This window comes from Tachypleus tridentatus, chromosome 6 (genome assembly GCF_004210375.1).
Source record: "Tachypleus tridentatus isolate NWPU-2018 chromosome 6, ASM421037v1, whole genome shotgun sequence".
Taxonomy (NCBI): Eukaryota; Metazoa; Arthropoda; class Merostomata; order Xiphosura; family Limulidae; genus Tachypleus; species Tachypleus tridentatus.
In genome coordinates this window covers 35425267-35440900 of record NC_134830.1, presented here as the reverse complement: position 1 = coordinate 35440900, position 15634 = coordinate 35425267, and the positions used below count along the sequence as shown (strand labels likewise).

Here is a 15634-nt window from a genome sequence, read left to right as displayed (position 1 = left end):
GTAAACGCTACAACAGTATATTTGAATGTAATTATAAAAACATTAAATGTGTTTTTATTATTTTTTCTTACTTCACCTAACGTGCATCAGATTCGCGAGTTTCGTTTACATTTCTAATAACAGCAAATACTCTCCACAACACAGTGGAGTTCAGTTGGCGTTTGTTTCTAATTTTAGGCGCCCTCCCTAAGTTTGAAAACGCGTTATGCCTAAATTGTATTACTATATCTTAAAACAACAATATTCGATAATACTACCTTTTAAATCCCTCTATCTCTAAATTAAAACCAAACAATTTTTGGTAATAAAAACACTGTAAATTAACAAAGTCAATCTTTAAGCCTAATTGAACATAATTTTGAAATGCAGTGAAGCGTGGTATTAAGCTTCCTTGGAAGTAAATATTAGATATACCACTTTAAGTTAATGGTTTGACTACCTGAAACAGCATTGAGTAACAGACACATAGTTTGTTTCCACTGAAATGCTTTCAAAGTTTTGTCATAGAAAATAAAAACAAAATTTATATGTAAGAAAAGAATTGCACGGTCCAACAACCTAATGGTTTCTATAATTTGAAGTATAACAACCTCAAAAAAATCTTCGTTACTGATTCCGTTCATATATTAGAATGAAGATGTGTGTGACTCGCGTTTGAATCATGTGAAAAGGAAAATAGAAGCGAGTCATAAAAAACTCTGAGTAGTAATATCCAACAGTGGATGACAGTTGCATATAGGAGAGCGACATAAGTTACTAGAAACACTTTAAATACCAGTACAAGTAGCAGGAGAACTTGAAACATATAGAATGCCATATCGTAGTTTAATTTATTTTGTGCGTTGTATTGACTTAATATAAAGATTACATTAAAATTTCACAAGTTAAAACTACTGATCTCATATCTTTGCAAATTAAAAATAATGTTAAACAAATGTTCGTTGTATTTTGTTTTCTGGTAAAGTTGGCAACAATGTATAGCCTTACCCTTTCATTGAAATGTTCATTTGTAAATAAGATTGTCATACGAGTTATCAAACCTCTGATAACGTAATGCACAATTAAAGAACTACAACAACAAACTAATAATAATATATCATGAGGAAATGAAAATTTTATGAAATTTTAGAAACATTTAAACATAATTAGTTACGAGTTCAATATATAGCTCTGAAAGTTCCAGACACGTATTGTATATTATGTAAAACGATATTTATAAAAGCAAAAAAAAAAATCCTTTTAATAATAATTTTCGCAGGGTTGTCTTTTTTTATTTTAATTTTACGCAAAGCTACACGAGAGCAATCTGCGCTAGCCGTCCCTAATTTAGCAGTGTAAGACTAGATGGAAGGCAGCTAGTTATCACCACCCACCGCCAGCTCTTGGGATACTGTTTTACCAATGAATAGTGGCATTGACCGTCACATTATAACGCCCCTACGACTGAAAGGGGAACATGTTAGGCGAGACAGGGATTCGAACCCGCGACCCTCAGATTACGAGTCGAACGCCGTGCTCCTCATGGTTGTCAGATGTTACTCCGATATTCCCTCTAATGGTAAGCCAATCCTCCCATTTATAAAATACCCGTAGCGGAATGGGGAAGCTGCATATATATTGTTGACCATCCTACTTTACTTTAACAAATTAATATTATGTAATGAAATACTAAAAATGTTTACAAAAGTAAATATTATAAAATAATGTTTAACTAATTATGATTCTTGCATTCCCATCACGTCACGCACATGCATTTATTTTTGTAGTGGTTTATTATTATCTGTGACTAATATTACTGCAGAACAATTTTTGTCCAAGTTGAAGTAATTAAAATTTGGGTGAGTAATAACTGATTAGACGAACTAGTGTCACTGCCCGTCACGAACTAAAACGACCACACTGATGACGTGATAAGTCTCGGTTAAAAACTTCTTTTTGTATATAGTCATCAGTTTTAGATCGAATAAACTTTATTGTGGAAGAATTACTAAATCAAGAATAAACATATATTCACATGTCGTGTGTTTGTTTAAATACATGATGACAACGACAGTTATTATTACTGACTATTGTGAATCAAGAACCAATATAAATTTGTATATTGTGTATTATATACTATATGCGTTACTCTAGTTATGTCTACTTTTAGAAAATGGAGTAGAATGTAAGGCAGGACTTGTGTATTATGGTGGGAGAATATTGCATGCTGGAAACAGGGAGGAGATGAAATCAGATAGGGAGCTAATTGTAAAATTGTGGGGTGGTTTCAGTTGTTCTCATGACCTTGACCATCTGGCAAGCCTGAGTTTAGTACACATGTGTGTTTTTGCCTATTATCTGTAGAAGTGTTTTAAAAACAAAAAGAAAATATTGCGAAATCATTGAAAAACAACAACAGTGTAATCTATCTACTCAAAGCTTCCTTTTTAAAATTGAAAGATAACGTGTGTTTTTTTTTCTCCACTATTACTACAGTAACTCAAATATGTCTAGATAAGCGTTTCTCAACCTTTGGGTCACGACCCCAAATTCTGTGGTCACAATTGCGTGAAACAGTTGCAAACAAGAACTTTAAAATACATAATAGTTTATTTACTTAAAAAGTATTTAATAAACCAAATATTTTTACCACTGAAGCTAGATACAGGGTAGCGGCTGGCCACTAATATTGGCAAATCGGTTCCGAGCCAGAACATGGTTTAAAATTAATGGTTTGGAAGATTGTCTTGTTTACTAGTTTGGTTGATTACATCAATCATAATATCTCAGAAAATATTATATACATTTATTAAACATTACATTTGCTATCAAAACTATAAGAAATGCACAATTTATGTGTTTGGTGTTGCTTTCAAAACTCTAAAAACCAAATAATGAACATGGCCAACTTAGATTAACAGATTGCGTTTCGCTATGTTTCACGAACTATGGAGCTAAGGTATCATGTTTTGCGCCTTGTAATTAAAAAAAAATAAAAAACGCTCCGTGGAAGCATTATAAGAATGTCATTCAAATTCCATTATTCTGTCTGACAAGAGTAACCTATGAATTGTGGGTGTGGGGCGTTGATTAGGTTCAGTATCACAGATATTCCTCGTATTGCGCTTCGAGCGAAATCAAGCAAACATTCAGGAGAGAATTAATTCAGTTATGACATGCGTGTTGATAACGATAACACTTCACAACAGTTTTTTGAAAAGTTTTGCTTCCTGAAACGTTTTTGCTGATTGTGACAGGTACCTGTTGGGTATTCACAAATATAGTTTTGGTTTTGCTTCATCACGTAGGAACTCTGAGAAATAGTTCACTGCTTACCGGTAATAACGTATTTAATTGCGTTTATGTTTCTAATACACTATTAAGTTCATCATAATTAAAGCTGTTTACTCCTGATTTTCGTTTGTATTCAATGTCCGGTGCATCACGTTGCAGTGTTCAAAAGTAGTCAACAAGCATTGACGGATTCCAGTTGCCGTGATATAGTTTTTCCATTGTAGCAATGTCCTGGTGTAACTGAAGATTTCGATGAAACGGTACGTGGTGGGCAAATTTGGATGCGATTTTCGTGATCAGCAGCCAAAAATCTATAAGAAACACCCAACAGTGTTCAAGAAGCAAAAACTTTGTTGTGCAGTGTTATTAATCACAAATACATAAAGGATGTACATGTAGTTATTTTTGCGAGTCGAGAAATCACTGAAAATCTGTACATTACGTACTATTCATAATGGATAGCTAAAGTTGAAGCGAAGGCCACTAACATTCACCAGGTCTCTTTTTGGTCTATACTGCTAATAGAAACACTGTTTATATGACAGGAATGGATCTATAAATAAATAGATCACAACTATTCACACACATAAAAATTGACAGCGTCAATAGAGTGGTTGTCTTTCCTTTCTTTACGGTAATCGATTGATTATCTAGCTTTCATTCCTTTTAGTAGATGAAAAACAAGAATTAACTTATAAATAAAATTCGCCTAAAAACACAATATTCTTTTTTTCTCTTCATTTTTCACTCAAAATTATCCTATTTTTGAACTTTTAAGTCCTGGTTAACTTGAAAATACTTCAAAATAACAGGAACCAAACAGAAACAATGCATCTGGGTAATTATTTAAATTTATACAAATGATTAAAACAAATGAAATGCAGAAAACAATACACAGTTGAATGGGGTTTACATATCGTGGTTTTTTACTCAAAATTCTACCCTAAAATTCACACAAGTAAAGCACAATTACACAGGGACTTTTCTATGGTCTCATTATGACAAGAAGGGGGTGGAGGAGTCTAGATATTTATGGATCCATTGATTTCATCAGTGAAATTAGAAAATATTGATGCCTCTTGTCAGTTGGTGAAATAACTGCCTAATAGTGAGTACATGTGTACATTTCTTCCTGATTTTGATAGGAATGCGAGGACCCACCACAATGACTATTAGGGGTGGGCATTTATTCCACCTCGCTAATCTAATCCACTCTTTGCATAGATTTTGACAAACTGTATTACGTAGTCACAAATTGAAATCGTACCGTTTGGTTATTTAACCCTTTTACCGTAATACAAATATGAATATCCACGCGCAACTTACCTCCCGCTCCATAGGTTGGACCTGACTTGGGTTCATTTATTTCTTGAGTCTTTACAAGTTCCCTTTGTAACTCGTCAGTGGGTGAACACGCTGGACTGCTAGAATCGCTTATTGTAGGGGAGGGAAGACAAGTTTCGGAAGGATATTCAAACGTAGAAGTTGCATTGTCGTCAAACTGAATGTTCAGCTGTGTATTAATAAAAAAAATCATATATTTAGCTCACAGAAAAAAAATATGTAATGAGTTGTGAAACATTAATAAATACGATGTAACACATTTTTTTTTATACAGACAGTATTTTTTTAAAATTATACATGTACAAGTGTCTGAGCGTAGTTTACGTTATTCAATGATAATTAATTCTACGTAACAGATCTGCCGAAACAAATTTATGTTTATCACTACACTCTGTTAATTACGTTTGTGACAAATAAGTTACTATAACACTACACGATTCCTTCATTTCGCTCCTCGGCCCGGCATGGCCTAGCGCGTAAGGCGTGCGACTCGTAATCCGAGGGTCGCGGGTTCGTGCCCGTGTCGCGCTAAACATGCTCCCCTCCGAGCCGTGGGGGTGTATAATGTGACGGTCAATCCCACTATTCGTTGGTAAAAGAGTAGCCCAAGAGTTGGCGGTGGGTGGTGATGACTAGCTGCCTTCCCTCTAGTCTTACACTGCTAAATTAGGGACGGCTAGCACAGATAGCCCTCGAGTAGCTTTGTGCGAAATTTCCAAACAAACAAACAAAATCATTTCGCTACAGACGGGCACACACTTTTTTTTTTAATAGACACGATGCAAAAATCTTTTTACTTATTACTGTTTGTTGTGCGCAAATCTACACAGCGAGCAAAGTGACCTCTGCTTAACACAATCATATAAACTCGAGTTTTAGTGTTACAAATCCTTAAACTTAGCACCGAACCCTGGGGTAAAGTGGAGGCATTTGTTATTAAAACTATACTGAGAATTACATTTTTGTTACATTGGTTTTAGTAGCATTGCAAACTTGAGATGCCTTTTCACACACATTTTCCTCACGTGAACACCAATCGATGACTTAAGATTTTTAATAAATTATTATCCCAACTGAAAATCGCACATGAAAAAAACGAAGAGTTCTGCAACATAAAGAATGTGCAAGCTGACACTAATGTACATTAATCTTACGTTGGAGTATGTTTATATGACTAATTAGTTTATGGTGTAAATAGTAACGTTGCCATTACAAACCATGTAGTTTACGATCTATCATTTCCGTGTGAGTGTATGGTAAGAACTGACTTTGAGGGGACATAGTGTTCTATATGATACAACTACTTCACCTTTTTGTAATCATTAAGAAGGCTCTGTTCCAAAACAACAGTTTTATATGGCGCTTATTTTATAGATAACACATCAAAATGAGCCAATTAAATAGTAAAGATGGCTACCCATCCTATTCGCTGTATAAAACAGACCAAGCTAGTGATATCACAACACGAAACCTTCATACACGTACTATGTGTTGTTTACAAACAAAATAAAAAAATCTCCGTGTGTATACCTGTCTTATATAATAATACCCTACGTCATAACATGACTGGATGTTTAATTTTCTTTTTTATTTGAACCGTTGACCATCACATTATAACGCCCCCACGGCTGAAAGGACGTGCATGTTTGATGTGACGGGGGTTTAAATCCACAACCCTCGGATTACGAGTTGAGTGCCTTAACCACCTGGCTTGGTTATTGTAAGTAACTGTTAAAAGCGGGGAATAAAAACTTGGGGTACCCAAAGAAAAACGTTTTAAGAGGCTCTAAAAATTTCACAAATAAGTCAACTACATTTCAGAATTATTTATTTACTACAGTTTCAACAATAGAACTACAAAATACTAATTATAATACTTACGATAAAATCCTGACAGTTAATGTTCAGAATAAATATATTGTTAAGGTTTGGTTATTGAAAGGTAGAGAAAATAAGAACATGTTGAGAAAAAAATTCCATAATAATAGGTTTATATGACTACTAAATGTGACGTTATATTACCGACACAGTTGCACGCATATGATTTGAAATTAGACATTTGCTTTTGATTCATTTTTAAGTTTTTCTCTTAGTCAAGCGAGGAGTGTCCTCTTATCCGCGTAGCTCGGGGCATTTGCATCAGATAAAAGGGTTAAAAATAACATACCCACTTTTTAAATCTGTGGGATTATAATACCACTTACACAATGCTTAAGCTGTATGACACAAGTGAGCTCGTGTTTCTTTTTACATCAGCTCAGCCTCAACATTGGAATTTAGGTCTTAAGTGCCTGGAAGGGTCAGATTCTGGTTGACCTCTTCCTCCATCCTGTACTATTGTAATTCGTATTCGTCTCGTTGATTTTATGTTTTGGCTACTGTGTTTTTGTCGTTGCCTGTTTATTTATTATTTACCTTCCTTTCAGGTCCGCGTCCATGTATTTTATCTGATTTCTGTTTTGATTATTGTGCACAATTTTTTTTTCTTTTATTGAGTCGTGTGTTTCATGCGTTGTAGAGCTCATAAATTGTTGTATTTTGTATGGGAATATTGGTGTAAAGTATTGTTTAGCGGTGCTTATAATTAATGTTATTCAGTTTTTTTGTGAGTTTTGATAATTGGGTTTGGTGTCTGTTCTTGTGTTTTTACAGCACCAGAAGCAACAATCATATTTTTATTTAAAAAAAGCTGATGCTGATCTTAAAAAAAAGGGGGCCCGGCATGGCCAAGCGTGTTAAGGCGTTCGACTCGTAGTCCGAGGGTCGCGGGTTCGAATCCCGTTGTTGCAAACATGCTCGCCCTTTCACCCGTGGGGGCGTTATAATGTGACGGTCAATCCCACTATTCGTTGGTAAAAGAGTAGCCCAAGAGTTGGCGGTGGATGATGATGACTAGCTGCCTTCCCTCTAATCTTACACTGCTAAATTAGGGACGACTAGAGCAGATAGCCCTTGAGTAGCTTTGCACAAAATTCTAAAAAAAGAAACAAACAAATCTTTAAAAAGATTAGCGACTATCATGTCATAAAGTTTATTATAATTAAACTCTTGGTAAAACTGTACAATTTTATCAACAAGATACCGAAAATGCAAGCGGAAAGAAAACTGACATTTTTAGCTATTATAATGTTTACTTATCTAGACAAAAAAAAATTTGTATTGCCTAGTCGAATTTCTTGTTTTTTGTTTGTCTGAAATGCTTGAGAAACCTTAACAGGCTTTCGTTTTCGTAATCTTCATTTATATATATGTATTTTTTGTAATACAATTTCAATTACTAAGAAAAATAATTGAAAAACTCCCTTGTTTAATCGCCTCGAAAATCAAGTACTGGTCTAGTTCTCGAAATTTATAGATCTGTCCTACAACTGTTACCATTTCAGCTGAAATTAAAGTTTGAAAGATAGTGGTGCATTAGAAACTTTCTAACTTAACAGTTAAACAGTTTGTATCGTTACGAATTAAAATGAACTTGATTTTAGTAATTATATTTTTAATATTTCCCTGGCGTTACACATCGACATTAAAAAACATATGAAGTATTTGCATAATTGTTTGTTTGTTTGTTTGTTTTGAATTTCTCGCAAAGCTTCACGAGGGCTATCTGCGCTAGCCGTCCTTAATTTAGCACTGTAAGAGTAGATGGAAGGCAGCTAGTCATCACCACGCACCACCAACTCTTGGGCTACTCTTTCACCAACGAACAGTGGTATTGACTGTCACATTATAACGCCCCCACGGCTGAAAGGACGTGCATGTTTGATGTGACGGGGGTTTAAATCCACAACCCTCGGATTACGAGTTGAGTGCCTTAACCACCTGGCTTGGTTATTGTAAGTAACTGTTAAAAGCGGGGGAATAAAAACTTGGGGTACCCAAAGAAAAACGTTTTAAGAGGCTCTAAAAATTTCACAAATAAGTCAACTACATTTCAGAATTATTTATTTACTACAGTTTCAACAATAGAACTACAAAATACTAATTATAATACTTACGATAAAATCCTGACAGTTAATGTTCAGAATAAATATATTGTTAAGGTTTGGTTATTGAAAGGTAGAGAAAATAAGAACATGTTGAGAAAAAAATTCCATAATAATAGGTTTATATGACTACTAAATGTGACGTTATATTACCGACACAGTTGCACGCATATGATTTGAAATTAGACATTTGCTTTTGATTCATTTTTAAGTTTTTCTCTTAGTCAAGCGAGGAGTGTCCTCTTATCCGCGTAGCTCGGGGCATTTGCATCAGATAAAAGGGTTAAAATAACATACCCACTTTTAAATCTGTGGGATTATAATACCACTTACACAATGCTTAAGCTGTATGACACAAGTGAGCTCGTGTTTCTTTTACATCAGCTCAGCCTCAACATTGGAATTTAGGTCTTAAGTGCCTGGAAGGGTCAGATTCTGGTTGACCTCTTCCTCCATCCTGTACTATTGTAATTCGTATTCGTCTCGTTGATTTTATGTTTTGGCTACTGTGTTTTTGTCGTTGCCTGTTTATTTATTATTTACCTTCCTTTCAGGTCCGCGTCCATGTATTTTATCTGATTTCTGTTTTGATTATTGTGCACAATTTTTTTTTCTTTTATTGAGTCGTGTGTTTCATGCGTTGTAGAGCTCATAAATTGTTGTATTTTGTATGGGAATATTGGTGTAAAGTATTGTTTAGCGGTGCTTATAATTAATGTTATTCAGTTTTTTTGTGAGTTTTGATAATTGGGTTTGGTGTCTGTTCTTGTGTTTTTACAGCACCAGAAGCAACAATCATATTTTTATTTAAAAAAAGCTGATGCTGATCTTAAAAAAAAGGGGGCCCGGCATGGCCAAGCGTGTTAAGGCGTTCGACTCGTAGTCCGAGGGTCGCGGGTTCGAATCCCCGTTGCACCAAACATGCTCGCCCTTTCACCCGTGGGGGCGTTATAATGTGACGGTCAATCCCACTATTCGTTGGTAAAAGAGTAGCCCAAGAGTTGGCGGTGGATGATGATGACTAGCTGCCTTCCCTCTAATCTTACACTGCTAAATTAGGGACGACTAGAGCAGATAGCCCTTGAGTAGCTTTGCACAAAATTCTAAAAAAAGAAACAAACAAATCTTTAAAAAGATTAGCGACTATCATGTCATAAAGTTTATTATAATTAAACTCTTGGTAAAACTGTACAATTTTATCAACAAGATACCGAAAATGCAAGCGGAAAGAAAACTGACATTTTTAGCTATTATAATGTTTACTTATCTAGACAAAAAAAAATTTGTATTGCCTAGTCGAATTTCTTGTTTTTTGTTTGTCTGAAATGCTTGAGAAACCTTAACAGGCTTTCGTTTTCGTAATCTTCATTTATATATATGTATTTTTTGTAATACAATTTCAATTACTAAGAAAAATAATTGAAAAACTCCCTTGTTTAATCGCCTCGAAAATCAAGTACTGGTCTAGTTCTCGAAATTTATAGATCTGTCCTACAACTGTTACCATTTCAGCTGAAATTAAAGTTTGAAAGATAGTGGTGCATTAGAAACTTTCTAACTTAACAGTTAAACAGTTTGTATCGTTACGAATTAAAATGAACTTGATTTTAGTAATTATATTTTTAATATTTCCCTGGCGTTACACATCGACATTAAAAAACATATGAAGTATTTGCATAATTGTTTGTTTGTTTGTTTGTTTTGAATTTCTCGCAAAGCTTCACGAGGGCTATCTGCGCTAGCCGTCCTTAATTTAGCACTGTAAGAGTAGATGGAAGGCAGCTAGTCATCACCACGCACCACCAACTCTTGGGCTACTCTTTCACCAACGAACAGTGGTATTGACTGTCACATTATAACGCTCCTATGGCTGGAAGGGCGAGCATGTTTGGTGTGATGGGGATTCGAACCCGCGACTTAGGATTAAGAGTCGAGTGCCTTAACTACCTGGCCATGCCGGGGTCTTGCATAATTGAAAATATGTTCCACTGACACGCCACTTTTTGATACGTTTTCTAAACCTGCTTTTAGAAAACAATGAACGCCCTCTTTAGTTATGTTGTTAGTTTGTTAGTTTGTTATTTTGTCATAACGTTTCACACAATCAATTCTGTGAATAACAATAAGAGCTTAATTAACTAGTTTATTTATATTTTATATCATTTAATTTTTGTTTTGTCACGAATGCTTCAAGATAAATCATCAGAAATACAACGTCGCTCAGTAAAAATTATTGCTTTTAATAATAATGAAAACAACAACAAAGCACGCCGATACAGAAAATAAATGACAGAACATTGTTGTTTTTCACGTAATTAACTTATCTTGATATGAATATACAAATTTATACCAACGTGCCATATATTTTATGAAGAACCTAACAAACATTTCGTTCCGTCAAATGACATAAACACTCAGAGTGAAATTAGCAAAAGTGTCAAAACACACTGCCTTTTGTTATACTTAAGAGAACAAAGTTGCATTTCTAAAACTACAGTCTCGGCATGGCCAGGTGGGTTAAGGCGTTCAACTCATAATCTGAGGGTCGCGGGTTCGAATCCCGGTTGCAGCCGTGGGGGCGTTATAATGTGACGGTCAATCCCACTATTCGTTGGTAAAAGAGTAGCCCAAGAGTTGGCGGTGGGTGGTGATGACTAGCTGCCTTCCCTCTAGTCTTACACTGCTAAATTAGGGACGGCTAGTACAGATAGCCCTCGAGTGGTTTTGTGCAAAATTTAAAAAATCTTTTAAATCATTTATATGATAGCACATACATACACACACGTCATCATTAAGGCACTACTGTAGAACACAAGCACTCTAACGAAAGACTCAACTACAGGGTGGACCGTAAGTCCCTACCCATCCTATGTTATTGGTTTATTCAATTATGCATGTTTTATATATTTGTTTCTTTCTTTTTAGAGAAATATGGCCGATGTAAGCCCATTTACACTTGAAGCGCGTATTGTGCATAATATCATGCAGCGAGAATGAGGGACAGCACACGGATACACTGGATACATAAGATATATGGACGGGTAGGAACTTAAGGGCCACCCTGTGTGTAACATATAACAGATTAAGATTTCTAGGAAATAAAAACTAAAACTTCTAAAGTTATTACGTTTTTAAATGTTAGTTTTAAAATATGACTTTTTTTACGGATATTCAAGCACTTTGCACTCATTAATTAAATGTACTGTTATGTTCCATCATTTATGTAGTGTAAGGTAATCATAACTGTGCATCTCATAAAGACTCGATATTCCTGAAGAGGTTAATGGGAGTGCACTAAATCCCCATAAAGCTTATACTTTTTTTGAAACATATGACGTGGAAAACTTATTTCACACCTACTGATTTTTTGTTATGGAATCTTAATTCCCTTTGTGTTAAAGCTTCAACAAACCAGTCAAGCTGAACCAGATCTTCTGTAATAAACTTGGCTAATGCACACTTCCATACGCATCATAATAACCTTTCTTAACTTTGACCGTTCGTTGGCCCTTGTAACGTCTTCCCGTGTCAGTAGTCAGGCCATAGATCTGGTGCAACATGACACTACTGTCTCTTGGCGACGCAATAAAAATATAACATGACCAATTACACTCAATAACCCTTCTCTATGTGTATATTCATGTGAGTGTAGTTTACTCTCGTGTACGTATAGAACCGACATAAAAATTTGTTTTTATTCTTTCATAAACCAAATGTAATACTGCTTCAAACGTTCTGAGTTTATTTCATTTATCATACATATTTATTTCTGAGATCAAATATAGAAATAATAATAATAAAACTAATACACCATCAATCTCCAACTTTCGACTATGTAACAGTTGAAATACTGCTGTCACCTAACTAGTGACGAAACTGTGATGTGTTTGTTTGTTTTTAATTTCGCGCAAAGCTACTCGAGGGCTATCTGTGCTAGCCGTCCCTAATGTAGCAGTGTAAGACTAGAGGAAAGGCAGCTAGTCATCACCACCCACCGCCAACTCTTGGGCTACCCTTTTATCAACGAATAGTGGGATTGACCGTCACGTTATAACGCCCCCACGGCTAAAAGGGCGAGCATGTTTGGGGCGATGGGGATGCGAACCCGCGACCCTCAGATTACGAGTCGTACGCCTTAACCCACCTGGCCATGCCGGGCCAACTGTGATGTATTTGTAGATGTTGCTGCATGTCTATAACAATAAGTTGCTATAGTTACCTTTGTTCAAACCAGATGGAGTGCAGAAAAAAAGATATATATATATATATATATAAAACCTTCTGAGAGAAAACGTGAAACCATGAATTAATCTGCTTCCCCCCCTTTTATCAACAATGAGGGTGTGCTATAAAAATTTGACAAATGCATTTCTATCAAAAACTGTAACGAAGGTTTAGCATATAAAAATGTACATTCTGTTCTATTTCGCCACATAACATTTTTACTTTGGTAATACTTTTATTTTAAGGTTCTAAGTAACGATTGGATGTTTATATCGATGACTTCATGTGCTTTCATAACAGCACTACTTTGAATATTCGTATAAACAGCCACTAGTTCAAAAGCCTGAGGACACAACAGTCTACCAGCGAGAAGCTCGTCTTTTCTATTTTACTTTCGTGCGTGTAATAAATGTTTCGAAACCATCATGCTTACTAATGGCGCTGACTGTGCTTGACATGTGTCAAAGCTGTGGAAAATGAATCATACCAACTATGCATACGTTCAATACGAACCAAATAACGATATCTTGTTATCAAACGATTCGGAACCTCAATTCTCAGCCCTCGAGAGGAGAATAAAATAGGCAGACCAGCGAAACGATATTATAATATCTAACATCCTAACGGTTTAAAAGCTTCAAGAAGCCAATCAGTTTCAAAATAACCATCATGTATGATGACATTCAAAATGATATGGATGGAAGAAAGACTCAACTTCAGAAAAAGAAATGACAAACTAGATATAAGTTCTTGTTTTAGAGCGTAGCTGTACAAAGACGTTGTGTCTTCCGCGGTGAAGCGAACACCAGGCTTTTAATATTGTGAGTCTGTAAATTTACACTAGAGGACCGAGAGGTAAGAACAATTTGTATACTTTCAAGGAAACAATCTACAACAGAAAAAAAAAGTCCCCCCACAGCGGATGTCTGCAGACTCGCACCGCTAAAAACCAGGTTTCGATACCCGTGGTGGGCTGAACACAGATAGCCCATTGCGTAGCTTTGTACTTAATTCCAAACAAACAAAATTTACAAAATTACTGCAAGAATCGCAGACTTATGAAAGATAAAAACGTAAATTTTGAAACTGGATACCAAGAAAACGTGAGAAACTAAAACATCGGTCAGTAGGAGCACGAGGAAAAAAAAACAAAAACAAACAATAACACATAAACAAATATATCAAAATACAGGGAAACTCATATTTTAGATTCTGGTTGTCGATCGCTTAATAATCTTCTTAGTTCTGATTTATTGTTTGTAAACAACTTTCAGATACGGAATCAGTACTAACTAAATTGTTTAAATAAAATGAAAACGAATGCTATAAAAATATTTACCAGAAAAACAATATGACAGATTACAATAGCATCAACACAGAGAGTGGAATGACCCTGATAAAGGTGCATTTACATAATTACTTAGCGAATAAAATGCCACAACTGTAAGTAAAAAAAAAAAAATACTTTGCTAAATACGTGAGAGTATTTAAATTAAAACAAATAAAAAATCAATCATACTGGATTCATTCTTGAAATTACTTATTTTAATGTATCACCACAAGAACTATAAAATCATCAGAATCGATTCTGTTTATAAACATATGAATACCGATTATCAGGTTCTAGAAGTATTACTTTTTATCAACTAAACGTAGATTTTCAACAAAGTGCTAAAACGAATATCGAGTTTTTCACACAATTTATCTTAAAATCTCCACTCAAATGGTGCATAACTATGTGAAGGGCAGTTTTAATTATATCACGTAACGATGTATGAAAATCAATGAAATCTGGAGAGATAAAAGATTCAAGACTTCTAGCGTTAAAGTTTGGAGTTTCATCCCAAGACACGTAGATAGCCCACTGTGCAGTTTTGCACTAGTCAATAAGAAAAAAAGTGAAAACTAACCCCAGCTCTTTATTCATGCCATATAAGTTTTTATTATATTTATTTTATTGCTGTTAATTCTGAAGAAAGACTATGTTATGTATAAAAATTGATATTTCTTGCAAAAGAAGGAAGTAGCTGTAATGGTCTTCATACGCATACCAATCAAGTTAGGGTCTTTTACGAAAACACATTTTATTTGTTTTAGAATATTCCTTCAACACCATACAAAACCTAGCTGTCCCTAAATTTGCACTCAGCACCACACACTGCTAAATGTTGGATAACTCTCGTCATAGATAAAAGTGGGATTCGACTTACAGTCACTCCTATAACGCCCCTCCCCTTCTCAAAGTCCGAAGCTCAGTTTGTGTGTGTATGTATGGTAACGAGGATCGAAACTCGGAAACTTAGATATACAATCTGGCACGCACAGCACAGGGATGTGCTCTTTTCAAATAGAGGTGAATCAACATCACCTATCACCAACTCGTGTTATACCTAACACTGGGATTTGAAGGTTGCTCGTATGACTCACTCAAAGCGAGACGCAAAACTCGGATCATCACAGTCGTATTTCGACACCCTAACCAATGGGCAGCGCTCAGTATTGAAATAGATGAGAAGGTTGTTTCGGATAAAGGCGATTAATTAACAAATACTTAAATCTCTATATCCTTTGGATCCAAGATATTTAAATAAAAAAAATCCAGCAAGAGTTGCATAAGCTATATATACTACAACAATCAGCAACCAAAATTAGTATCAAAATAAATTATATTACAAAAATTAAATAGTGTGTGTGTGTGTTATAGCAAAGCAATATGGGGCGATCTGCTGTGTTCACCGAGGGGAATCTAGCTCCTAATTTTAGCGCTGTAAATCCAAAGACTTACCGCTGTTACAGCGAGGAACCGAAAT

The 15634-nt window shown here is 35.2% G+C and overlaps 1 protein-coding gene across 4 annotated transcripts in view; it reads right to left on the bottom strand.

Moving 5' to 3' along the window:
- The window catches only part of LOC143252234 (uncharacterized), a 56236-nt gene that overhangs the window by 30492 nt on the left and 10110 nt on the right, over positions 1–15634 (bottom strand). For 2 of the 4 annotated variants that reach the window (XR_013028893.1, XM_076504064.1), the window contains exon 3: positions 4600–4786. The exons of 1 other annotated variant lie outside the window; for it this stretch is intronic. Coding sequence is in view for 2 of the 3 variants with exons in the window: in XM_076504064.1 (XP_076360179.1) it covers positions 4600–4786 (187 nt within the window). In the remaining variant the exon portion in view is untranslated. Of the gene's footprint in view, positions 1–4599; positions 4787–9022; positions 9704–15634 lie in introns of those variants that run through there. One more of the 4 variants, XM_076504065.1, reaches the window with a different exon arrangement.